Below are 27,182 nucleotides of genomic sequence, written 5' to 3' on the forward strand. Positions count from 1 at the left end.
ATATACCACGGCCATATATAAATATCTCCTCCTGCTTCCCTTTTTGAGATACTTTGAATTTCTGCCTTCACTCTTGTCACCTGCTGTGTGAGTTCAGAACAATGGCTTTTGTTCCTAGTGTTGGGAGATAGCCCTGCTCTGATCTCAGTCCATTGTGTTACTTCCTGGAATGTGATTCTCCCCTCTGTGCTGTGCTTACAGAAGAGACCCAGGTTCGCTTCTCTACAACAGAGGCTTCCAACAAGGCCCTGACATTGGAGGTTCAAGAGCTGCAGAAGCGCCTCACTGAGATGGAGGAGCAGTGCAAGGGGAACGAGAGACAAAAATCCAGTTTCCAGAGGCTGCTGCTGGAGAATAAGAAGCGCCTGATTCCACTGCAGCTGGAAATCCAGAAGATAATTGAGAAGGTAATCTGGAACCTGCGGAATATTTTAGGACAGAGCCTATCTGGTGTCAGGAGTTTTCAAGTTGTCGTCCCTGCATGCTGCTCCACAAACAGTGGATTCTGGTGGCAATTGGCTTGGTAAACTTATAAATGTTCATTTGCGTGAGATGCTGAACAGGCAACTCGACTGCCTTGCCATGGCCCTGCAACTCTTCTGCTTATGGCCATCTTATGGCAAAAGATGGAGGGACTGTGGAGACTCAGGAATCGGTCTCTTTCCTGGCAGTGACTTTTGTCTCAAGAGCGCACTGTCAAATCTCTGCTCTTTGATTCTATACATATTTATTTACTTGGAAGTAAGTTCCACTAACTTATGCACGGGGCTTACTCCCTGGTATCTGTGCTTAGGTCTGCAGACAGTGTAAAGTGCATGACTTACAGAAGCCAGTTTATTTCTACCTGCAGATTCGGTCTAGGAATGGAGAGGCAAACCGAGACCCATGTCTTCTAGTCATTCCATGTCGCTGCTCCAGGTCTGGGGACAGATGTTGCTGGACTCCCAACTCCCATCAGCCCCAGAAAGTATGAAAATAGTTGGGGGTTGTGAGAGTTGTCCAGAAACATCTGGAGGGTCATGGATTCTCCAGACCTGCTTAGCTCCTAATTGCCCGTTATTTCCATATCCTTACCCAAAACACTGGGAGATGTTCATTTTAAGTTGTTAAAAAAGGCGCTACATCTTGAAAATGGGTGGCTTGGATCCCTTTTCCAAGAATATGATCACTTTCTATGGGCTAGGAGTTTTTGAAAGAGGGAACATTCAAATGTGTGTTTCCCACTCCCAACTGTTTTGTTGTTGTTTATATGAGGCTAGGAAGCTAGATCTAGGAAGGCTATACTGTATGCCTTCTCCATATGTTTAGATCAGCTATAAGCCATTTGCAGAAGTGTCTCTGGCAAATCTACTGTACATGTAAGCACATGGCATCCCCCAAAGCATCCTGGAAACTGTAGTTCAATGTGCTGGGAATTGTAGTGGTGAAGGATGAATTAAGTTTCCAGCATACTGTGGCGAGGCAGGGGTGGCATGTCACCTCTGAGACATGTATCATTGTATGAGAATTTTTCAATTTTTAAAAAAGTAAAAGGGGGGGGGGGGCGGAATAAAAAGGCACCCAACAATGTGTCAGTGTTGTCGTCTTGGAAATCTGTTCAAAGTCTCTGCAACTTACCTAAAAGTTTTTCTTTATGTGCTGTTTTGTTTGATTTTTGTTGATAAATCATCTTAAGACTGGGGAAGGGAACGAGAATGAAATAAATTGAATGTTTGCTTTTCTTACTATTGTGCTTCTTTTGTCTTTTGTCTCTTTCAGACCAATAATTGCCTAGAAAAGAAGGAACCAACACCCACAGCCGTTTCCAGCAACTGACACTCCCTGGAGAAGCAGCTTGGCAGGGAAGATCTGTACCTTCGTTTGATATTTTTGGGCTGAGGGTTAGCAGTCTGGGTCAGCCTTTGAAACCTTCAACCCTTTCACTGCCATGTGAGAGGCTGGAGCTGGAGTTCCTCCTTAGCCCACTCCGCCACCTCTGGCTTGTGTGTGTTGGCAGAAAGGCCACCTAGCCTAAACATGGCTGGGATTCACAGTTCATATGCTGGAGCCACCATTATTGTTTAAAGGAGGAGTACCCATTAAGTAGGAGTTTTGATGGTCTATTGTGTGAAGTGGAGAAGCTACCATGCAGGTATTCTCAAGCTGTCTGCCAGTAGCAAGTACTAGAAGGGATTTTTTAAAGCCCAGTTCGGTGACAGACAACAGGTGCTGACTGCACCAAAGGACAGGGCATGGCTGGCCTCTTTGTGCTGCATGGAGAATTTTGTTCTCTTCTCCTCAAGCCCTCTCTCCCTCCCTGCCCCACAGCTTTTGCTCAAGAAGGTGGCATTCTGCCTGCCTCTTGATTAAAAGGTGGTCTGAGAAGGCTGCAAAAGAAATAGCAGGACTTTAAACATCAGATGAAAACAACACAGTGGTTCCTGGCTTATATCCTCAACAGATTATGCATTCAGTGCTGCAGGCTAGTTTGTGACTGTTGCAGTTTTGTGGGTTAGAGTTTGGACCCTCATATATTCAGTGCTGCGTGCTGGCCATTCTAAGGAAAACAATGCCATCTGGTTCCCTCTCTGGCAGTTTTGAGTCACTCACTTGCAAGATGTAGCTTTAAAGGCTTAGCAATCTGCTGTGTTTTCGCCAGTCTTCAAATGTAAGCAAAGTTATCGGCCACCAGGTATGGTCTTAGGCGGTAGGGTGGCTGCAGTGCATTTAACTTCCATTTTGGGGAAGTAGCAATGGCAGGAGGGCTGTGGTAGGTAGCCCATTGGGTCCCTGTGGTAGCCTTTAGCAGAGTAGCGGCAGGCCAGGTGGGTGGGGGACTGTCCAAAGCCGGAGTGAGGTCTCTTCTGCAGTCACTGTTGGCTGCTTCTGCTCTGGCCACCTGTTTCCCCATCCTCAGGTGGTCTGTCTCTTCTGGATGTGTTGCTTTTAGTCTGTAAATGTGGTAACAACTTGTATTTAACTGGCCAGGTTCCCTTTTATAAAAGTCTTTTCCTCAGTTAGAAGGCTGTGCTGCCTTTTTTTGCTTTTGAGTGAAATCTGCCTGTCTTAATTAGAGAGAAACACATGCAGCCGACATACAGTGATCATTCAGATGCTGCTTAATAAAACAGTTAGCCAATAACTTAAACAGAAGTAGGCCCGCAAATAGCAGCTTACATGGCACAGCAACCCATCTCCCACTGACTGAAATAAAGCAAAACTTGAAATAAAGCAAAAGGCAATGTGGTGCATTCCTGCACTCTGTTCCATGCCTCATCCTTGTTATCTCCAGAGGTAGGGGCATTATTTAATGCAATGATGATCCCTCACGTGGTAGGGAGAAGCTGCTTTGGGGAAAGTATTTCTGGCTGAGAGGCATTGTCAAGGAGTGAGTGCCTCAGCCTAATTTCACAATGGCTTTTAAGACTGGTTCGTTGGGTTTTAAAATTGTTGGCATTATGCTATAACCAGTATGCTAAACAGGTACCGAGAGGGAAGGAGTACCGAGTTTTTAAAATAATCTATATAGTTCATAAAATATAGACATCTCACACAGCTGCCTCCTCTTAAACTCATCAAAACTCAGCTCAGCTCCTCTGTTCCCTTAGCAGCTAGTTCTAGCTGCTGCTGCCTCATGTATTCAACTCTGTTCTCATGCAACAGGTCCATGCTGCTTTAGACTGGCCTTTTCAGGCAGTAGAGGGCAGCAGTGTGTGTATCAGTGGTTGCACAGAGAAGGAAGATGGAAAAATAGCCAAGGGCAGATTTTCTTTTCCTTTTCCTTTTGCAAAAATAAAATTAGATTCATTGGTAACATAAGAACTTAAGAGTAACCTACCACCATACATTTTATTTAATTGTGAAAGAGTGGGAAATATTGAGCAGCACAGATGCTTTCCTTGTTGTAAAGTGGGGAGAAGATCAAGGAAGGGAACCTCTCTTCCATAGCAGCTTCCCCTAAGAAAATGGCGCTACACGTGGTGCTCTCTCATTAGCTTAATCCCATCTCCAATACTCAATGTGCAGGCAATCTTACCGATTGCATGTAGTTAACAGAGGCACAGGAAAACAGGTTACAAACCTGTAACTGATATTCAAGTGGTTATTTCTACAACTTCACATAGAGGTTCTACAGCTCCACAGGGCTGACCATATAATTATATATGGGCTGCACTGAGACCACCATTATAAATGCTGGCTGTCTTCCTCTGGGCTCAGAAAAATTAAACCACATACAGGTGAGAGGAGGGATGATAATGCTGCAACTCAGTATAAAAATTTGTTTTGACAGTATTGTACTGCACAGAGGCATACAAACTCAACAGTGCCACTGCTAGTTGTGATAAGATGTCTCTTAAGGGCACAGAGGTGAAATCCTATGTTAAATCTGGTAAACTATGGCAATTCAGGGTCTCACATAACTATGATAAAAAGCATCCAGGCAAACACATTTTTGAATATGCTGTGAAAGAAAGCCAACATCAGCGAAAAGCTTGCAATTGACAGTAGTGTCTTAAGGCAATGATTGGTTATTGCCCAGGATCAAGAAGAGTCAGGAGGGAACCCACAAGAGCTGCAGCTCCAGGTGCATATGCCATGTCAATCTGGACGAGCATATATACAATGGGTTAAAATCCAGAGAAGACCAGGTTCTTAGAGAAGGAGGCGCAAGGAGCAATCTCCATTTTCCCTGCGTGGCAGCAACAGCAGTGAGCCTGGAGCGTCCGAGTTGCAGGTCAGTCATCAGCCACAATGGAAAGGGCTCTCAGTTCATTCAGCTTGGCTTCGTTCTCCTTCTGCCTCTGCTCATCCGTCAGGCCGGGCTCATCAATCTGTTCTGTCAAGTCACCAAAGATTTTGTACATTTCAGTGTAGTACACAACCTGGAGGGGGTGGGGAGGGAAGAGTCCCATTAGAAGCAGATCTCCTCAACAGATGAAAATCTAAACAGGCTTTTCCTGTGATCTATAACCACCACATATCCTCAGCATTCCCAAGAAAATACAGATGAAGTGTTTTAGTGCTTGCAGTGACTGAACTATTTTTAAAATGCCAGTTTCTGAGCCAGCAATGTTGTGTGCTTGTCTGCTGGTTACTGCAAGGGCTGTCACCTGGTTAAAAAAATTATGATTGAGTGATTGACTGCATGATTTTTAGTTGAGTGATTAAATCTGTATAAATTTGCATGTAAAAAGCCAAAATTAAAGGCTGTGCACAGTATCTTACAGGCACCCTCCTTCCTCTCACTGAAGGACATGCCATTTGAAATAGCACTTGCTATCTGCAGTTTTTATAAATCTTTTTATTTTTTAAAAAACCTCACAGGAGCACAGTTTAAGTCAGTTAATTATTGGTTAGATTAAGTAACCAAGCTTGCAATTCACATGGTGGGACTTCCTTTTGAGGAAATATGAATAGAGTATGGCTGTAAACATTTCAGCTCTGGTTACAAACCTTCAGTGCTATTTGAGAAATCACTCAGATTTTTAAAAAGGCAGGTTGGAGCATGGGCTTTTTAAAAAACAAGGTTAAGTAGTCTCTCATACTCTCATGTTTTTGGCAGGGGAGGTTTACAATAAACAGCACTGTATGCTTAAAATGTTGGGTGTCATTGCAACAATGGCCAAGGAATAAATCAACAGCTAGCCAAATTGTTTTAACTACAGTAGCAGGTTTTGAACCTTTACTCAGTTTGTTATACTGTTTTAAAATATCTTGAACTAAAAAGGTGCCTTAATCAGTAACTAGATTTTTTTTAAACCCCCCCCACATAGGGTACTTTTATTTGGTATGCAACTACTTCATAAATACTGCAGATGGCAAGCACCATCTTAAACCAGAAGCACTCTGTTTTGTGCGTGAGAAAAGGGGAAATGTCTCTTAAACTGATGGCTGATTTTAAGGTGACACAAGGATCTCTTACACCACAGGAAGTAGGTTTGCCTTAGAAATAGGTTTTTCTCATACAAATTTATACAGATTATCAATTAAGCAATCAATATGATTATTTTAAAAATATATGTGATTCCTTGAGATATGGAGGAGTAGGCACATAAAGTGAGAGAAAGCATCACAGCCCAGCATCTCTAGGTACAACTCAGCTGGAATGATGGAGATGCAGAGACACGGTTTGCAAGTTTCAAAGCAGCTGTGAGAGTGTATTACTGTATATTTAAAAAGCTAGAAAAATGTTTAGTCTTTTTCTGCTTCCTCCTCCTGCTTGATCCTGCTGGCGATGCTTTTATCTCCACCTCTGAAGGGGATCCGTTTGCTCAGTCGTGATTAGGCAGTGACAAACCCCTCTTCCTACACAGCCGTCTGGAGCCTTGCAGAGGAGGTAGCAGGAGTGAGTCATGAACTCTGACCTTTCCAGCAGTTGGGGGGAGAATGGTGTTTCCTGCTCTCCTCCTGTAAGGTTACATACACCAAACTGCTTTTAAAGCCATAGAGCCGAGAGGGAGACACACCAGTAGGCCCAGCTTAACCCTTTCCTTGGCAGCCAAGCATTGGCAGGATTTTCACAGATGCCAGCTAATCCTCCGAACACCTCCGCAAAGTGGCTATTCTTATCCCCGTGTCCTGGACAGGTGTCCAAGGGGTCAGGTGCCTTCCCTTCAAGATCAGCGCAGGGATCTACAGCTGGAGGGTGCTAAACACCATTTGTCTTCTGCCGAGCCCACTAGACAACACTGCCTGCTGTTGCTGCTACTGCCCCTTTTATGCATTATCACCATAGCAACAGAAGCTGATGGAGTAAGCTTTGCAAAGAATCTCAGAATCCCAGCTTTTCCATCGTTACTCCCTGTGCCCTACAATTATTATGCAGCGATACAGGCAGCACACTGCATGGTTGTTCCCATCTGGAAGTTTCCATGGAGGAGATTTTTTTTTTAAAGGGAAAAAATCATTTTATCAGCTCAATATCTGACAAATAATGTGGCTCAAGTGTTCATTTTTGCAAGATGACGTCTGCCAAGGCGCCCCTCCAGACAAGTGGCACTACGTAACCACAACTAGGAACCTTGTTTTAAATCCCAGCTTCGCTAGCAGGAGAGTTTTGCCTCTTTTTATGCCTGTGCTCACTACTAAATCCCTTGGTCTAATAACTACCCTCAAATCACTGAGTCTTTGCAGGGAGTCTTGGGTTTTCACCACTGCCGTGATCTGAAGTCAATGTCTTGGTGGGAGGCCATCTGAGAGCCCCAGGAACCCCACTTTTGAGTCCCATGAAAGAAGGTGTAAGACAATATATATATATATATATGCTGTAGCCATACGAGAAGGAAAAAAAATGCTAAGTAATTCTGCTCTTACCTTTTCAGTTCCAAGCTGGACAGGAAGAACAGTAAGTGTTGGTAATAAGAAGAGCAGAACTAGAACTAGGAAGGTCATGCTTAATTCATTATTAAAATTCTATGGTCATGGGCGGAGTGGGGTCTTGTGGTAACGCTGATCACAACACTGGTAGGTAGAATTCTAAGCTCTGGGCAGATGAATGTGGTGCATATAGTATCTGGCTTGTTAGCAATCCTTTCAGTATCCTAAAAGCCTGCATATGGGCTCTGAGAATGTTGCTCTGCAAAGGATCCCAACTGATAACTTCACTTGTCTCTAACCAAGGAGGTCTTGTGGTTCCTATGGAAAAGAACTAGAAGGTAGAATAAAAGTAGCAGTGGCCCTAACCCAAGAAACCTGTCCTCAGCTACAATGTGTGGCAGGAATGATGCAAAGCCTGCTTGCCAACCAACCCATAGGTCTCCCATTAGACTGGTTTCTCTGCTAAGCTGCCGCTGCTCCTAACCACATGGCTCTCATCAGTGTAAGAGCAAATGTTTTGGGTACAGATATATACACCATCTCCATAGAGACAGCCTCCCCCCCTCACTATCACAGTGAATCGGCTTTTTATTTTGAGGGGGAGGTGGCTGCTACTCCTCGGGAACACCTAAATCTCAACGAATTCTCAAAGGCCCCACCCCTGTTCCTCAGCCTAATCTATTATCAGCTGGAGTGGGGACACCATCAGGAGACAGAAGTCCTGTGCTATAGCGCTGCTCTCCCTTCTCATCACCAGGTAACAGAACTGCACTTTCTGGTGATTCAGCAGGACTGCTGGTTTACACAATGACTAATGAAGTGAAATCGGCAAGAGCAGAACAACCAAAATAGGAAGAGCCAAACCACTAGGGGCTGAGTGGGCTAATCACATGCTGTGGCATTAAACTACTTGGCTCCAGGAAACACTACTTGTACCATATTAGTCAACATCAGTGCCCCTTTCCCTCACCTCTTCAAGAGCCCAAAAGCCCCTCTGCTGAACAGGACATAAGCAGCCTGTTGTCTGAGCCATGGCCTTTGGGATAATGCACTTAATTGGGTGGCTGCACACAAAGGCCCCAGCATGTAGTCTCTGCATGCACAGATGCCTAGGAGCACTCCTCTCCCGACACACAGAACTTTCTGTATGACTAGTAACTATAAACCTTCGTAAACCACAAACTGTAAGCACCATCTGTCTCCATGTAACAGGGGGAGCAGCATAAGAAATGAGAACCCCATCGCTCCCCAGTCATTTACCGGTATATGCGTGCAAAGAAGCAACACACCACAAGATACATGAAAATCACCTGCATCCCCACCTGGCTCTCCCACTCTATGCAGCAAAAGTTACTTGACACATTGTCACTGGGCCCCAGCAAACAGCTAACAATGAGCGCAAAGGTACACAAAACCTTTCACACTCTTCGTTAGGTCTGTGAAAAGTAGATTGTCCCAACGTGCAAGAGTTAAGTGCTTTCCACCTGTGCAAAGCCACCATTGGCTAAAATTCACAGATTCACCTGCCTATGATGCTGCAGCCATCTGCATGAACAGATCTGTAGCAGCTAGAACTTGAAGAAAAGTATTAGAGAGGTTAGAGGGGAAGTGGTTCTAATGCAACCTCATTCTATGGTTGCTGTGGGAGACCGGATGCTTTTTCAGGCCACTGAACAGCCTGTACCTCTGTCAGGCTCCACAGAGAGGTGCCCCCGCTCTGCAGAAGCATGGCTGTGGGGGCAGTGTGAAGCCACCCTTCCCTGACCAAGAATAATCACAGGAGAGCCAACAGGTGCCCCTTCTCTCTCAGAAGGGCAGACGCAAAGGCCCAGGGCAGGCACTCTTAAACTTTGAGGTAAGAGTGTCTTTTGGGAAGATGTGTGGTCTCAAGGCTGCCTTCACTGGATGAGGAACAACTGAACTGGCAGAGGCAGAGAATGGGCCTGGGCATCCGACAGCAACAGAATACTGGCTTAAGGGAGGCCCAAACACCAACTATGCTGCCTGTGAGCATGGAACCCAGGTGTAGCCGTCTCAGGATGCAACGGAAGGTTGCTACCTCCACCAGCAGATTTTGGAGGCCATTATAAAGATGGCAAAATGAGAGGCAAGTCATTTCAATGAGGCTTGCACTGGAACATTTCCCAGTAGACCTATTAATTGAAATGAAGAGGAGAGGAGGCAGGAAGAAAATGGAGTAGGCCTTTTCTGTGGCCATGGAAACTTCCCATCCCAGGGAAGCTCAATGGATTCCTACTCTGATGCGTTTTTGGCACCAGGTGAAGAGACTCTCATCTTCCTGGACTTTTTACCATCTAAAGGACATTTTCTCCTGGGATTTTTACTACTGCTTTCACCCTGCTGCTTTGTACTTCTGTTGTATTTTAATTTTTGTAGACCACCCCGTTATTTGCTGAAGGCCAGTATAAAAAAATCTGATAAACAGAGCATTTAAAATAATAATTTTTGGACATTGCTTCTTCAAAAACCATAAATTCCAGGAATTACACTTCTTGTTTGGAGGTGGGTACTTGATTTTTGTTATTAAAAACTTCATACAAATGAGCCATTGTTCTTCCTCAGAATCCTTATTTGTGCCCATTTGCTACAGCATTCCTCTTAATGAGCACAAGGATACTATGTGCAGCAGACTCCTTTTACCACAGTGGCAGAACTCTACACAGTCTGGAAGGTGGCCAGGTTTTTACCACTAAGCAAGTAGAAAGCAAGGAAAAAGAGTAACTCCCTGTGACTTTGAGCCTCAAACCCCGGATAGTTCTGCAGCTATGAGAAAGAGAATTTCACAGCAGTAACTACCCCAAAACGGTGTAGTCACTTCCTCAAGGGGGAGGGAACCGTCATGATTAGCCGCATTGAACAAGTAAATCCACTTGAGGGCACCAGACTCCATATATTATGCATTTGCTAATGACTTAAGAAGGGACAGAATTACAGAAAACTTCAAACCTCCACCAAGATTTCAAAAAGAAACAAAACAGCCAAACACACCCACACTCAGCCAATGTTCTTCAAATCCACTATGGGAATCCCATGTTCCTGGATAAGGCTCATTTGCAACTGATCTCCCACTGAAGTCCAATAGTTAAAGAGTTGCTTTTGGTCAGGCAGGTATTCTGCAACTTCGGAAAATCCTGAATTTTGTGTATGAAGTCAGCATGAATTCTGGGCCAACCCTCCCCCCGCCCCCCCCAAACCCTTCTATGCAAATAAAACACTATATTAATAAAACCAAAGTGTGCCGATTAATACCAAATCATGCAAATGTTATGCTTCTTTCTAATTGTGTATATTTTGAACAAAATTTAAATCTTTAAAAACAGAAAATATGTAAAATTATGGGGGTCTGGATATCAAAGCAAAGCTTGCACTTAGCAATAAAGGCCACAAATGTGCTAATTATATACACCACAGATTTTACTCAGAATAAATTATGCAAATTTGAATATTTTGTAGATCTCTTCTGAATCTGCTTGCTTCCATTCAGAACTCATTGTTTGAGCTTTTACAGAATTTGGAATCTCAAATTTTTAATTTACAATGAGGAATGCCTGTGGGAAGAAAAATTGTGAAGTAAAAAATAGAAATAAACTAGAGGACAAGAGGACCTTTTTTTTAAAGACAGATACCTATGTAAAGGTAAAGGGACCCCTGACCGCTAGGTCCAGTCGCAGACGACTCTGGGGTTGTGGCGCTCATCTCGCTTTATTGGCCAAGGGAGCCGGCGTACAGCTTCCGGGTCATGTGGCCAGCAGGACTAAGCCGCTTCTGGCGAACCAGAGCAGCACTCGGAAACGCCGTTTAGCTTCCCACCAGAGCGGTACCTATTTATCTACTTGCACTTTGACGTGCTTTTGAACTGCTAGGTTGGCAGGAGCAGGGACCCAGCAACGGGAGCTTACTCCCTCGCGGGGATTCGAACCACCAACTTTCTGACCGACAAGCCCAAGAGGCTCAGTGGTTTAGACCACAGTGCTACCTGCATCCCTTACTTGGCTACGAGTGATCGCCGAAGAAGAAGAAGAAGGGTACTAGTATTCAAATAAAATGTCATACTAATTGAAACAGCTGAAACATCCCACTTTTCAAGTTACATAGGATTATTTGGTATCTTTGTTCTTGGTGAGTTCTATGTTAGTGGAAAGCTTCCTCTCCTCTTGTATCCATGAGGACAAGGCAGTATGCTAGCACTGCGTAGACAAGAAAGATGCTTCTTTCGCCCACACTAATTGTAGTCACTCACAAATGAAACTGATTCCCTAGCTAGAGCTTCTGAAAACTGACTTGATGCACCTGCTGGGTACATACATGTGTGTACATGCAACATGTGCATGTACTCACGCAACCCTTCCAGCAACAGATGTCTTAAACACTGAGAAATTATTTAAAACCAGAAACCGATAAGAACAAGAAGAGAAGGAAGTGTTCTTCGCAAGCCTTCATCAACAAGTGAGCACAAACTCTCCCCCTTTCATCTTTCTGTAGGAATTTCAAAGCCTATGACTGGGGAAAAGTTTGTGGGTGGGCAGAAGTATTTATCATTAGAACATTACGCTCAATATTCACCAGACAAGGGGGGGGGGGCAGATGGTGCATCAGCCCCTGGCATCAGGCAGGGTGGGTGACCCAAGAGCAAGTGGGTTTCCCCCAATTCTTTGCAAAGCTGTGACACATGAACTGGCATCTATTTGCTGCATTTCCCCCCTCTCTAAGAGTGAAGCAGTGTTGGGAGGGGGGTGTAGGGTATTTGTTGTTGTTTCATACTATGGCAGCCTTTTCGCACAATATGTGACTAAGGTTGAGTACAAGGGAGTCAAGCCCTTCTGCTAAGCTATGTTCTAACGCTGCAAGCAAGAGCCTCAGGTTCACACACCACTTTCCCCCCCTCCTCCTCTGGCCTTTGTCTCTGGTCTTATCTCACTTTTGAGCCTAGACTAACTGCAGTTAAACTTAAGGATGTTTTGGAGAACAAACCATCTACAATCACGGCACACTTTCTTAAAACAGTTGATGGTTTGGAGAAAACAAGTGACTGTTGTGTGTGTGCATTTGAAAAATAATTATTAGATTTATATTGCCCTCTTAAGGAGCTCAAGGTGACAAAGATGGTTCTTCGCACCCCATTTTCTCTTCATAACAAATTTGTAAGTTAAGCTGAGAGAGTGTCTGTGGCTGAGGGAATCTGAACCTCGATCTCTCTGGTCCGAGTCTGACATTCTCATCACTAGACCACAATGGCTCCTGAAAATGGAATAAAAAATTTCTTATCTCATCTTTGTGGCTGGAGGTTCTCTCAGGCTCACTGCCATAGCGCAAAATGTTCCTTGGCATGTCAAAAGCTCCATGCAGGTTTCTTTCAGGGCTCTGTTACCTCTGAGGTGGGATTTCTGCTATAAATACAATCTTCACCACAACAGGCATTTACGCAACATGAAGTGGGAAGGAATTGAGAGAAGAGTAACACAGGAAGACTCATCGCTTTGCTTACTACACGATTAAATCCATACATGTGCAACTGCAGCTGCTGTGAAAAGGGAGTTTACACCGTTTTCTCTTGCCAGCTGGGAGTGCCGCATGAAAAGGCAGTCAAATAGCACAGCCTCAAAGTCCTAAGTTACTTTCCACAATTCTTGGGACCTGGAACAATTCCTGGGAACAGATGAGCCAGTAAACCTCTTGCGCAATAATGATAAATAATTACAAAACCATATATGGAAAACAAAATCAAGACCACACCACTGAAGAGAGGAGCCTCCGACTGCAACACTCTTGGCTTGTTGCTAACACATCTTTGTTGCTAATAACTAAAACAGAGAAATTGGGGGTGGCATGGGAGGGACCCCCTGGGTAGGCATCCCTGGACAATAATGAGCCTGTTACTCATCAGCTCCCACTTCTGTTTGCTTGGCTGTTGTATCCAATTCACAAAGGGGTTCAGATGTGCATGGGAACACAGGGAGTGGCCTTACAGCACCGGTCCATTGTCTACACAGCTTGGCAGCGGCTTTCAGAGTTCCAGGCAGGGGACGGTTCCTGCCCTACCCACCTTCTGCATGGAAAGCAGATGCTCTACCCCAGAGCTGCAGTCTCTCCCCTGATGATCCTCCTGCTGGCCATAAATTAAACCATACTTTGTCTAGTACCTCTTCTAAGTGCTCAGAATGCATTCTTATGTTATCTCAACCCCCGCTTCATCAGCTCTCTAAGGTAGGCTAGTAGAGGGAGGGAGACAGCAGGGCTCAGACAAGAAAAGCCATGCAGTAAACTCCTGGTCCCGCTGCCATTTCTGACAGACTTCCTGTTAATGCTCTTCAATGCTACACTACACTGAAAGGGCCAAGGAACCCTCTACAACTGTAGTTAAAATATTACAAAACCTTACATAAAGAACTGCCCTTATTTATTTCCCTTTTTAAACAGGTTCTGATTCAATGTTTTTAGCAGCAAGCTATAAAAAAATTGGGGACGCGGGTGGCGCTGTGGGTAAAACCTCAGCGCCTAGGACTTGCCGATCGCATGGTCGGTGGTTCGAATCCCCGCGGCGGGGTGAGCTCCCGTCTTTCGGTCCCAGCTCCTGCCCACCTAGCAGTTCGAAAGCACCCCTAAGTGCAAGTAGATAAATAGGGACCGCTTTATGGTGGGAAGGTAAACGGCGTTTCCGTGTGCTGCGCTGGTGCTGGCTCGCCAGATGCAGCTTCGTCACTCTGGCCACGTGACCTGGAAGTGTCTTCGGACAGCGCTGGCCCCCGGCCTCTAGAGTGAGATGGGCGCACAACCCTAGAGTCGGACACGACTGGCCCGTATGGGCAGGGGTACCTTTACCGTTTTTATAAAAAAATTGTCCAGTAGCACCTTAGAGACCAACTAAGTTTGTTCTTGGTATAAGCTTTCGTGTGCATGAACACTTCTTCAAATATGCACATGAAAGATTATACCAAGAACAAACTTAGTTGGTCTCTAAGGTGCTACTGGACAAATTTTTTATATACTTCGACTGCGTCAGACCAACACGGCTACCTACCTGAATTCAGCAGCAAGCTGACATTCAGAAAACCTAAAGAGGTGAAGCTGTTCCTGGTATGGAAGTAAGTAGCCAGGGAAAAACCTTCACCTGTTGAATTGCTGTTTGTTAGTCTGATGGTCTAATGAGTCTTATTATCAGAACACTAGGAAGGACTCTCTTTTAAAAATCTGTACACTTGAACAGCTCCCTGAAAGAACAGGGTCGTATTCTCAGTCTGTTCATCTTTTTCTCTCACACACATATACTTCTGCTTTTCTTCGGGGCTTTTTTTTCTAGAAGAAGAGGTGCCAGAACTTGTTGACCATATTTAAGGTGGAACATCCACCCAAAGTTGTTGAGGCTTTCAGGGCCATTAGCCTCCAAGAGCAGAAACATTGACAAAAGCGCCAATCAAACAGGCAGGAAAACCCCCGGCCTAAACCAGTGATAACGGATGGCATTAAAAGCATCCACCGCTTCTGGTTTCATTCAGAAAATGAAAACATCTGTCAGCCACACATAAACCTCTTCCACAAGGGCTGCAGCACAGCAAGATATTTTGACTCTCAAAAAGGTACACGATGAGAAGAGAACAGAAATAGATATTCCACTGAGTAATACAACACCGTAGAAAATCAAATAAACTTAATGAGGCATGGGTGGAAAGGGAGAGATCCTGAAAAGAAGAACGGCTGGATGAATGAGCGGTCTGGGGGTGGCGCTCAGTCCATTTACAACTCGCATGCTTTCAGCCTGAGTTCATTCCTGCTCTGACCTTAAAGGCTGAGTTCCGGCTGCAGGCTAGGAAATAGAAGTCATGTACACAGTTCTTTATTTAAGCAGACCCCAACAAGGCAATGGGGTCTATTGATTACAGCCCCAAGTTAGGACTCCTCAGAGGTCTAAATCTAAAACCTGGCTCAGCTAACTTTCTTTAGAGAAGCTGCTTCTCCTTTCAGCTTGTGCCTTGTACACAAATGGTCCAGAAATCTGCCCAGGCACAACACACAGAATCTGGTGACAAACTCATAACCCCTTTTAGGCTACAACCCTACATGCGCTTACATGACAGGAAGTCTCTTTGAACACAGTGGGACTTACTTCTATGTAGACATGCATAGGATTGCACTGGCAATCAAGAGGGAAACATTAGCATTCAAATTCCCAATCATTATCAGCTGCAGTGTGTAGGTGTGTCGCATGAATGCTCCCTGCGCTCCTCCCAGGGCTGGAAAGGAGTTAGTTTAACCTTCAGTTTGCCAGTAAAACTGTGTCAGAATATGATGCATGTCTAAAACGTGTGTCACCAACATGAAAAGTTTCAAAAGCTCTGCTCTAGATATACCTTGACTATGAAGAAGTGCTTATTACTGTGTGATGCTTCTTCCTAAGTTTAGCGAAACATCCATGTTTTTATTCTTATAGCTAGGTGGGGGTTAATTCTGTATTCTTACAACTCTGGAGTTCAATTTCAGAGAAAACTGGAAAAACACACACAGACAAAGTGCTAGGGGTCAAAGTGACCCTGTAAAAGTGCTGCTTAAATTATTTAGTTTTCCTTCATGACCACAGAGGCTTAGCTCAGAACCTGTTCTTTTCATTACTTGTGAGAAAGGAGCATAGAAGGTAAAAACACAGCATATTGGATCTTCCCACAATAGACATATGACTCGGTTTCCTTAACAGGGCTACAAACTGTAATGGGGGTCAACAGTACCTCTCAGGTTTACAAAACCCCTTGACAAGCCTGAATTTTAAAACATGCCCGCCCCCGCCCCCAGTTAAAACCTTTTTTGTAATCTACCAAAATTGTTCCCCCACCCATCATGGCTAGCATTTCACACAATGCTTACTAATTCTGCTTTGGGGTCATTGTGACCCCAACTGCATCTGCAAATGTTTGCAAGCTACCTGCACCCGTGCCTAAGCAGGAGGCCAGACGCAAAGACAACTCTCAAAAGCTGACCGCTTTTCTCCGTTCACAAAAGACCTCGACAATAACTGTTGTTGAGGGTTGCTCTTAGGCATCAATGTACCATTCATCATCCATTGCTCACAATGTAGGGTAGACAGTGGTTGAGAAAACAAGCACCACATCTACCGTACACATCTATCCCATATATGACAACTAAAAACTGCCCCCCCCCTTGTGCTACTAACCAGGCCACTAATCTAGAAGTGCCAACAGTGCTGTTTTGGGTTTTTAAGAAGGTTTGAGACGTCTAAGCAATGTAACAAAGCAAGGAAGAAGAGAAGAAGAAGAGTTTGGATTTAATATCCCGCTTTATCCCTACCCGAAGGAGTCTCAAAGCGGCTCACATTCTCCTTTCCCTTCCTCCCCCACAACAAACACTCTGTGAGGTGAGGGAGGCTGAGAGACTTCAGAGAAGTGTGACTGGCCCAAGGTCACCCAGCAGCTGCAGGTGGAGGAGCGGGGAAGCGAACCCGGTTCCCCAGATTACGAGTCCACCGCTCTTAACCACTACACCACACTGGCTCCCTAGCGTGGAAGGGCAATGATTCTCCAGTGCATAATTGTGCAGCAATCTCAGGATAAAGTGAAAGGTGGTGTGGACACGCATCACCAGATGATCATCTCACACACACTTCAACTCTATTTGAAGCCACAGTAAACAGAATGCCCCCAATATATGTCTCTTCCTAATAGACCTGTGCTTGGAGCTGATCAAATCATGGGCTGAGTCTACATTCTAGTGTGCTCTTGTAAGGTTGTCAATGGAGGTCCTTGCCTGTGGACGTCAAATGACTGGCTACCAGAGAGATAGCCAGTCCCAATGGAGTTCTGCCTGGTATCATTGCTGTTACTTTCTATTTAGCCTTTGAATGGGTTGATCTAATGTGATTTTTTTGTGTTTCACCATGTAGCTTGCCGAATTGCCTTTCTTGTTGCTAAATTTAATATGCTGCTTTTAAGTTAAATTGTTTTTGAAAAATTCTGCATTCTTTTTCTCTGCCATTGCTTTGTATCCTTATTAAGTTTTGATTATTTTTATGGCATTTTGTTAAGCCACCTTGAATGCAAATTGGAAGAGAATACACAGATTTTTTAAACAAAACAAATATCAATGTCCATATGATATAAAGGATCTCCCCCTTCCTCCATGGGGTGGGAAAAACCAGAGGAAAAGGAAGGGATGCTGTAAGGGACAGGGAAGGGGAGGAGAAAGGGGGGGGGGAGGATGTAGAACATTACATACCGTATATACTCGAGTATAAGCCGAGGCACCTAATTTTACCACAAAAAACAGGGGAAACTTATTGACTCGAGTATAAGCCGGTTCACCACACCACAAACCTCCTGATGGCCGGAGTGTGTGTGTGGGGGGGGGGGGCGCGCATGTGCCCACGCCAGAGGGGGTTTCTCTCTCCCCCCCAGCCCTCCCACCTAGGGTGCTGCCGAGAGGCAGAGGCTGGTGGCAGCAGCGGCGGAGGAAGAACAAGCAGCCCCAAAGGGCTGCTTTCGAGCTGCTCGTTCCTCCTCCACCACTGCCGACAGGGACCCTCATTTGAGTATAAGCCAAGGGGGGCTTTTTCAGCATAAAAAATGTGCTGAAAAAGTTGGCTTATACTCGAGTATATACAGTATGTTTGCAGTTGTTTCATTCTGGGTCTTTCCACACCAAACCACCTGATTTTAATACTTGACTGTGCTCTCACGACTCAGATTTAATTCAAATTTTTTTTTTAACGTGTAGATACCTATGTAAAGGTAAAGGGACCCCTGACCATTAGGTCCAGTTGTGGCCGATTCTGGGGTTGCGGTGCTCATCTCGCTTTATTGGCCGAGGGAGCCGGCATGCAGCTTCCGGGTCATGACTAAGCAACTTCTGGGGAACCAGAAACGCCCTTTACCTTCCCGCCGGTGTGGTACCTATTTATCTACTTGCACTTTGACGTGCTTTCGAACTGCTAGGTTGGCAGGAGCTGGGACCGAGCAACGGGAGCTCACCCCGTCGCGGGGATTCAAACAGCCAACCTTCTGATCGGCAAGTCCTAGGCTCTATGGGTCACCAACCATTCAAAGTGTATTTTTGTCATCCCCCACCCCCGGTAGGTTCCATAAGCCATAGTGCTTTACACAATAAAATGAACAAGGGCTCTAAGACATATTTTGTTTTTATTAAATAATCAATAAAACTTAATTTTTAAAATATATCAGATGACACTGTAACATAACAGGGAACAATTTTAACTATTCTCACAAATATGTGAGTTATGTGAGTTATTTCAGGCTCAAAGAGACCTTAAAGCCTCACTTAATTCCATATTTATACCTTATTTTGAAAGAAACCACAATTAGCTTTATTTTGATACTAAAATAAGCCCAATCAGTTGAAAAATAAGTGAAACAGGAGGTTTTTTCTAAACTGACGCAGAAATTGCATTAGCCTAAATCACGTGAAAATCAGAATTTTCAAAAAATTCTCCTGCGCCCAATTTTGGACCAAAAAATCTTTAAAAATTAATTTGAGGTTATCTCATAGGTATCTAGGGATGCGGATGGCGCTGTGGGTTAAACCACAGAGCCTAGGACTTGCCGATCAGAAGGTCGGCGGTTTGCATCCCCGCAATGACGGGGTGAGCTCCCATTGCTCAGTCCCAGCTCCTGCCCACCTAGCAGTTCGAAAGCACCCCTAAGTGCAAGTAGATAAATAGGTACCGCTTTATAGCGGGAAGGTAAACGGCGTTTCCGTGTGCTGCTCTGGTTCGCCAGAAGCGGCTTAGTCATGCTGGCCACGTGACCCGGAAGCTGAACGCAGACAAATACCGGCTTCCTCGGCCTATAGAGGGAGATGAGTGCCGCAACCCCACAGCTGTCCGCAACTGGACCTAACGGTCAGGGGTACCTTTACCTTTTACATAGGTATCTACACATTAAAAAAAATTGAAGAAAATCTGAGTCTTGAGAGCACATGGCACCAGGTGATTTGGTATGGAATGACCCTTCTTCTTTTGTCAAACTGTAGCCAAACTTAAAGACATCTTGCATGTTGATGCTGCAATCTTCCTACTCCTCTCATCCCTTCTATCCCCACAGGGCTTTGGTCTGTGTCTATTGGATATTCCAACACAGATTGATGGCATCTATATATGGCATTCACTTCTTTCTTACTGAAGTATTACTAAACAGCCTTGTTTAGTTGCATTAAGGAAAATAAAGCAGATACTTATGCAACAGACTGCCTGAGTCATACCTGAGCCCGGATCAGAGATTCAAAACTTGGCTTGAAGTAATTGATGCGGCTGCTGTAGAATTTCGGCATCTCTTCCAGAAGCTGCTTGTTCTTAGCCTCAAATTCATCTTTCACTGGCCTCAGTTCTTCCCGTGCCTGGGGGAACAGAAAAGGTAGTGGAAGAAGAGGACCACAAAGTGTTATGCTTCACCTCCTCCTCAACAGACGGTGAGACTATCCTCCCATGTTCAGTACCAAATGTAGTTTAGCCAAGCAAGGTCCTTTTAATCCTTAGCATATGAAATGGCCCTCAGCCCTTAGAGAGGGAAGATGCATAGGAGCAAACATGGTTGGACCAAATATTTGCTTCTTTCCATTTTTTAGGATGAAGGTAGTGCTTTAAGGTCTTCCAAAATATTTTCCAATAAAATCACTTACTGTTGAGAATGGTTTGCCTTCTTGTTAATGTTCACCTGACCTAATGCTCATATCCTTTGTTGATTAGAGCTTCTTTGTCTTAGCCAGTCTGGGATCACATATTGAACATAACCACATTACAATGTTACACAGCCAGTCAGATCTGTTTATATGCTGACATCAATAGGACAAAGTTAATTTAGAATGGCCCTGCTTCCTAAACTGGGCTCAAGGGTGATCCCAAGCCAATCAGGACTATGATGGCAAAATAACTCATTGTACTGCCTATTGCCTAAAGACACCGGGGGGGGGGGGGAGTGGGGAGTGATACAGATGAAAATGTTTGTGAAAACAGTGCCCCCCCTTCCCTCTTGGCACAGCCCTACTTGAAATTCCAGGGGGAGGGGGAGAACCCTCCCTGCTTAGTCATCAAGACAAAGGAGCCTCACTTTGGCACATCCTTAGTTTTATGCATGCATACACAGCATTCTAAGCTTCTTTACTATAAAGCTTGAATTCTCTTTTCTTAATGTTGATATGGTAATTCTTTAACACAATGCCCAATTTATAGAGTTATTAAGAATTTGCATTCTTCAATGAAAGCCAATCTCTTAAGAGGCTCCAGCATACATAGGAAAGTGGGTTAGCAACATTAGATTCAGAGCTGCTTCATCATTTATATGGCAATTCATTCACCCCTGATGCCCCACCAGTTTGCTGCAAGAAACTTCAAAGTGTGAAATGTGAGCGCTTCCATTTAAGCACCTAGGGACTGGCTGCAGCTCCCTAGGAAGAGTTTAGGGGTGTACATCCTATCTTCTCCAGGATGCCAATACAACCGCAGCAAACGCAACTGCCACACCAAATGCACAGTAGCGCTTAGTGAGTTAGGAAACTAAAACTGCCATCCTAAATACAATTCTCTTAACACCAGCTTAAGACCAGCTTAACTGGAAGACCTTTTTACTTTAGTCTTAGCCGCACTTTCAAAACAGATTAATGGCCCTTTTCAATATTCCTGTTTGACACAGGAGTCATCTCATAAGACATCTCAAAATCTCAACAAATCTTGCTGGATTATTTCATACAAAAAAGTACTGAGGGGAGTTTGGAAGCCATTCTGTGATGTGTGCCTACAACTCTGAACTGTGTACTTATACTTGCAGGATATTTGGAGGCAAAGGGTGGCAGAAATGTGAAATGGAAAAGTCACTTGCGGCTGCAACAACAGCAACCAAGATACAAATGGGAGCTGAGCACCTAATGGACATATGCAGTTCTAAAGATCATCCTACAAATGATTGATTTTCTTTTAAATGAAGATATTGGCCTCATTCGTATACAACACTGGCCATGAACCATGGTTAGAGAAATTAGCCTCTGCACAAGCTGTGTGCAGGTAGGTGCCTGTAACTCAAGCACTCCTCGTTTTGCTCATCGCCTTCCAGAGCAGGGAAACAAACCACGGAGAAGCTGGGTTAGGGTTACATGTGAACCTGTTTGTGTGGCTTGCTTCTCTCCAAATAAAGCACAAGTGGAAACCAAAGTGTGTTATTGGATTCTCAAACCACGAGTGCTGGGTTGCATGCTAGTGCTAAGTCAGCTGCTCTGTGATAGCTCAGGAAAAGGCTAGTTGCCCTGATGATGGTTTGTGGCCGGTATTGCACCCAAATGTATCTTCTGTGTGAAAACTAGATTTCTCTGTAGGTAAGCTATTCACACTAAAACACACCAGAACGCTCTAGATTCTTGGTTGAATCCATCCAAATCTAAATATTAAAGAACAAACACCTCAGAGATATGGATAAGCACATGCAACTTCGTGAAAAGAGTCCCAGGACAACCAGTAAAATGTTACCCTGCACCTGCAAAACCTCCAGATCCTCTCTGACCATGAGCCTATGAGCCCCCTTCCCTCTTGGCTCAGTACCTGGTGCAACTTGGTCAGGATGGGTCCCGTCTTCTCCTTCTCTTCATACTTCTCCACCTTAGATTGCAGCCTCTTGTAATCTTGCAGAGTTTGTTCCCGCCGCTTTACTGCCATATTCAGGCTGGGGAAAACACCGCTGAATCTGTAACAAATGAAGTGGGGTAAAATTATGATTACTGTGTCCTCATGACACTTATCCCGATTGTCCATTGAGAGCTTAGCTTAGTGACTTGCTTCCATTTTCTTTTTGGCCTTTTCCAGAAACTGCTCAAGGCAAGGAATATGGCCACTGCCCCCCTCCCATGCATTTTATCCACACGACAACCTTAGACTCAGAGAGTGAAAAAGGGACTTTGAAGGTCTTCTTTTCAAATCGCTGTTCAAAGCAGAATTCACCTCCAGCTCCAGCAGAGGAGAGCCCACCAGGGCCGCCCCCTCCCACAAACCTGCCCCACTCACACTTCCATGGGTCCCTCACTTTCTTAGAACCTCCATCGGATCTGTAGCACTGGGCTGAAAGCTTTTCATTTATATCCTGACGCAGAAATGTGAAATGCTTTTTACCGCTGAATAGAAATATAGAAATTTGTTCCCCTTCCGACCAGATCAGATCCCTTTTTGGACTTCTAGAATCATAGAATCCTAGAGTTGGAAGAGACCACAAGGGCCATCGAGTCCAACCCCCTGCCAAGCAGGAAACACCATCAGAGCACTCCTGACATATGGTTGTCAAGCCTCTGCTTAAAGACCTCCAAAGAAGGAGACTCCACCACACTCCTTGGCAGCAAATTCCACTGTCGAACAGCTCTTACTGTCAGGAAGTTCTTCCTAATGTTTAGGTGGAATCTTCTTTCTTGTAGTTTGGATCCATTGCTCCGTGTCCGCTTCTCTGGAGCAGCAGAAAACAACCTTTCTCCCTCCTCTATGTGACATCCTTTTATATATTTGAACATGGCTATCATATCACCCCTTAACCTCCTCTTCTCCAGGCTAAACATGCCCAGCTCCCTTAGCCGATCTTCATAAGGCATCGTTTCCAGGCCTTTGACCATTTTGGTTGCCCTCCTCTGGACACGTTCCAGTTTGTCCGTGTCCTTCTTGAACTGTGGTGCCCAGAACTGGACACAGTACTCCAGGTGGGGTCTGACCAGAGCAGAATACAGTGGCACTATTACTTCCCTTGATCTAGATGCAATACTCCTATTGATGCAGCCCAGAATTGCATTGGCTTTTTTAGCTGCCGCGTCACACTGTTGGCTCATGTCAAGTTTGTGGTCAACCAAGACTCCTAGATCCTTTTCACATGTACTGCTCTCAAGCCAGGTGTCACCCATCTTGTATTTGTGCCTCTCATTTTTTTTGCCCAAGTGCAATACTTTACATTTCTCCCTGTTAAAATTCATCTTGTTTGTTTTGGCCCAGTTCTCTAATCTGTCAAGGTCGTTTTAAAGTGTGATCCTGTCCTCTGGGGTGTTAGCCACCCCTCCCAGTTTGGTGTCATCTGCAAATTTGATCAGGATGCCCTTGAGTCCATCATCCAAGTCGTTGATAAAGATGTTGAATAAGATCGGGCCCAAGACAGAACCCTGTGGCACCCCACTAGTCACTCTTCTCCAGGATGAAGAGGAACCATTGATGAGCACCCTTTGGGTTCGGTCAGACAGCCAGTTACAAATCCACTGAGTGGTAGCATAGTCAAGTCCGCATTTTACCAGCTACTTTCCCAGTCGGGCCACCTGGCATCCATTGTAGAAAAGCCAAGGATTAAACCTACTATGTGTAAAACACCTTCTCAGTAAGAAGCAAAAGCTGAGCCGCACTAGGCAAGAAAGGCTTTGTTTTATCCTCAGACCTTGCTTGCTATGAGAGCGTGGATCTTCTGCCTTTTTAGAACATCACCCACATAGCAGAAGGAATTGAGACCAGCCTGTTTGTTCTAGGAGAGTAGATCTCTCATGGTATAGGACAGCAAAAAGAACTTTGCATCCTGTTCCAGGAAACCCAAGTCTTGGTATGTTGTTGTGGTATCCATTCCAAACTTGTGGCAGGTCGACTTGAAAGCTTGCATGGTGAAGTGGTTAGTCTGGTGATCAGGTTAGTCTGACATGACTTATTTTTCAGAAATCCATGCTGACTATTGGTGATCACAGTATTCCTTTCTAGGTGCTCACAGACTGTTTGCTTAATGATCTGCTCCAGAATCTTCCCTGGTATTGATGTCAGACTGACTGGGCTGTAATTATTTGGGTCCTCTCTTTTCCCCTTTTTGGAAATAGGGACAACATTTGCCCTCCTCCAGTCTGCCGGGACTTCGCCTGTTCTCCAGGAATTCTCAAAGATGACTGCCAGTGGTTCTGAGATCACATCTGCCAGTTCTTTTAATACTCTTGGATGCAGTTCATCTGGCCCTGGAGACTTGAATACATCTAAACTAGCCAAGTATTCTTGTACTATCTCCTTAGTTATTCTGGGCTGTGTTTCCTCTGCTGAATCATTTGCTCCAAATTCTTCAGGTCGGGCATTGTTTTCTTTATCGGAGAAGACTGAGGCAAAGAAGGCATTGAGGAGTTCAGCCCTTTCTGTGTCCCCTGTTTGCATTTCACCAGCTTCTCCTCTGAGTGACCCCACTGTTTCTTTGTTCTTCCTTTTGCTACGAACATACCCATAAAAGCCTTTTTTGTTGCTTTTAACCTCTCTAGCAAGCCTGAGTTCATTCTGTGCTTTAGCTTTTCTGACTTGGTGTCTACACGTGCTGGCTATTTGTTTGAATTCCTCTTTGGTGGTTTCCCCCATTTTCCATTTTTTGTACACATCCTTTTTTAATCTTAACTCAGTTAAAAGTTCTTTAGATAGCCACCCTGGCTTCTTTAGGCACCTTCCATGTTTCCATCTCATTGGTATTGCCTGAAGTTGTGCTTTTACTATCTCCCTCTTAACAAACTCCCAGCCATCATGAACTCCCTTTCCTTTTAATATTACTGTCCATGGGATCTCACCCAGCACTTCCCTAAGTTTTATGAAGTCGGCTTTCTTAAAGTCAAGAAATTGAGTCCTAGTATGCTTGGCTGCTCCTTTCCGCTGTATAGTAAACTTCAGAAGAGCATGATCACTCGCGCCTAATGATCCTTCCACTTCTACTCCACTAACCAGGTCATCAACATTGGTTAGGACCAGATCTAAAATGGCTGTTCCTCTTGTTGCTTCTCCCTGAACAACAACAACAACAAAAACATTTTCCCTTGTGGCGCATTGTGTGGCCATTCCTCTTTCACTTCTGTCACCTCCATCCCTTCTGTCTCCACCCACACCTTCAGTCAGCTTGCCAGTCCATTGCTGTCCATTTTTGGTTCTCTGCCCCACATATTTATTTTTTAAATTGTGCCCCGCTTTAGCACTCATACAGGCATTGCAATCAACTACATATATGTGAGTGAAAGCAGTTTCCCTTTCCTGTGCCAATGCGTGCAAGCACAATGTAAAAGTTGGAAATGACTGGGGAACATACACTGTCCAAATTTTCTCCTTCCTTCCCTGCCACCGCCACCTCAAATATTCTACATTAAGGGCTGTGTAGGTGGTCTTCTTTTAATGGCAATTAAATTATGGTCTATTTTACCTTGTGCTTGTTGGATTCCCCCTTGGAGGTTCCAGACAAGTGACAACATGATATTGTGTGCATGTGTGCAGGAACACAATGGGCCGCAAGAAGCCCTGACAAAGAGCAACAGAAAAGAAGAGCAGCTATGCTGAAGCACAAGTGGAAGAAGTATGGAAAGGCCCTAACAGCTCCTACCATGAGAGTGTTGAACTCTGTTTCACTGCAATTTCTACCCATTACTCCTATTGCTGTCCTCTAGAGCTACAGAGATGTAGGTTAGGCTAAAAGATGGTGACTGGCCCAAGGTCACTTAAAAGCCTTTGAGGACTAGCAGGGATTTTCATTGGGCCTCCTCAATCTGAGTCCAAGGAAAATTGGGTGAAACCCATGGTAAGCACAAAGCATGAAATGTATTACAACATCCCATGCAGCTGGATGCCATGTGGGAGGACATTTAAGTATTCCACCATCACTGCCAAGGAACAGACTCTAAGGCAGCAAGCCACATTTGAGAAGAGTCATCAGGAGTTTCCTTCTACCTGGGCTTGAATTGCCAGCCCACCTGCTTCATTGCCATTAAATCAGGGGCAGCAAACACAGAGCCATCCAGATGTTGGCCAGGGGCCACGGCAGTTCAAGAGCATCTGGGGGGCACCATGTTGGCCTTAGGCACACATCCTTCCAACTAGCAAGAAAGAATGCCAAGAAACTACTGTGTCAACTACCCATGCTAATTTCTTGTTTTAGGTGTTCACTAGGAGTTTTGATAGAAAAGAGGCCGTATCGGAATAAACATCCCCCAACACGAGTTGGAGCCATTAGCTGTCTGAACTGGCTCCAATTAACCAGCCCACTAGCATGTGGAGACAGAACCACACCTGCTTGGAAGGACAAGGAAACTGAAGTCACCTAACCGAGGGGCCTTCAACAGCACTTCCAAGACCACCTGTCTGTCCCAAGGTATATTCAGTTAACAGGAACTGTATTTGAGACAGGAAGCTTGGTGAGAGAGATAAACAACCTAAGCCCTCTTCCATAAATTTGATCTTTCTTCTTCCCAACATTATTTTGGCAACCTCTCCTTGCAATTTTTAGCTTCTTTGTAAGTTTTTCATAAAGTAATCTACCACACGTTATGGTACCATGTCTAAGAGTTGTCCTTTCCAATCCCTTCCAAAATCTGGCTATTGCTAGCCTGGCCACTGCCAGTAAATATCCAATTAATCATTTAAAGTGAGCATTCAAGTTTTCACCTTGAATTAAATTCAACAGGGCTACCTCACTTGTCTTTTGTCTTTTTCTCCTCCCAACGTTATATCCTCGCCATTATACTATCATTATTATGAGTATGTTCTGAACACCTTACACGAGAAAAGTGACTAATATTATTACTTTTACAGTCCTTTCCCACACACAACAGACATTTAAAAGTCTTATTAACTTGGTTTGCACCTACGTTATGAGATAGACAGAGAGATCCAACTTGCACAAAGGCAAACCTGAGCTACTTTACGCATTCTATAATTATATAAACATAACTTTATACATTATATGGAGCTGTCTGATCTATGTCCTCATAGAGAATGCCCTGTTCCATAGATTACTTAGCCTGAGGTTTCTTACAGCCATGGGAGTAATGTGAGAACTAATCCTACATCTAAATTAATTTTTAGCTCTCCCCATCCTGAAGGCTCAGAAAAGATAATGACAGATACACTCACACAT

General features: G+C 44.5%; 2 protein-coding genes across 27 annotated transcripts in view; one reads left to right on the plus strand and one right to left on the minus strand.

The window, feature by feature from the left end:
* The window catches only part of CCAR2 (cell cycle and apoptosis regulator 2), a 31,682-nt gene extending 28,680 nt beyond the window's left edge, over positions 1-3,002 (plus strand). For 5 of the 7 annotated variants that reach the window (XM_081843864.1, XM_081843867.1, XM_081843868.1 and 2 more), the window contains 2 exons: positions 202-407; positions 1,759-3,002. In XM_081843864.1, coding sequence (XP_081699990.1) covers positions 202-407; positions 1,759-1,815 — 263 coding nt within the window. In that variant the 3' untranslated portion in view covers positions 1,816-3,002. Of the gene's footprint in view, positions 1-201; positions 408-1,758 lie in introns of those variants that run through there. The other 2 variants (XR_014151904.1, XM_081843870.1) reach the window with 2 other exon arrangements.
* Positions 3,003-3,802: 800 nt separating this feature from the next.
* Positions 3,803-27,182, minus strand: part of BIN3 (bridging integrator 3) — a 121,763-nt gene continuing 98,383 nt past the window's right edge. For all 20 annotated transcript variants that reach the window (XM_081843948.1, XM_081843960.1, XM_081843966.1 and 17 more), the window contains 3 exons: positions 21,860-22,001; positions 19,534-19,668; positions 3,803-4,862 (listed from right to left, as the gene is read on the minus strand). In XM_081843948.1, coding sequence (XP_081700074.1) covers positions 4,716-4,862; positions 19,534-19,668; positions 21,860-22,001 — 424 coding nt within the window. In that variant the 3' untranslated portion in view covers positions 3,803-4,715. The remainder of the gene's footprint in view (positions 4,863-19,533; positions 19,669-21,859; positions 22,002-27,182) is intronic.

The sequence above is a fragment of the Podarcis erhardii genome (assembly GCF_964252035.2).
Source record: "Podarcis erhardii genome assembly, chromosome: 16".
Lineage (NCBI taxonomy): Eukaryota > Metazoa > Chordata > Lepidosauria > Squamata > Lacertidae > Podarcis > Podarcis erhardii.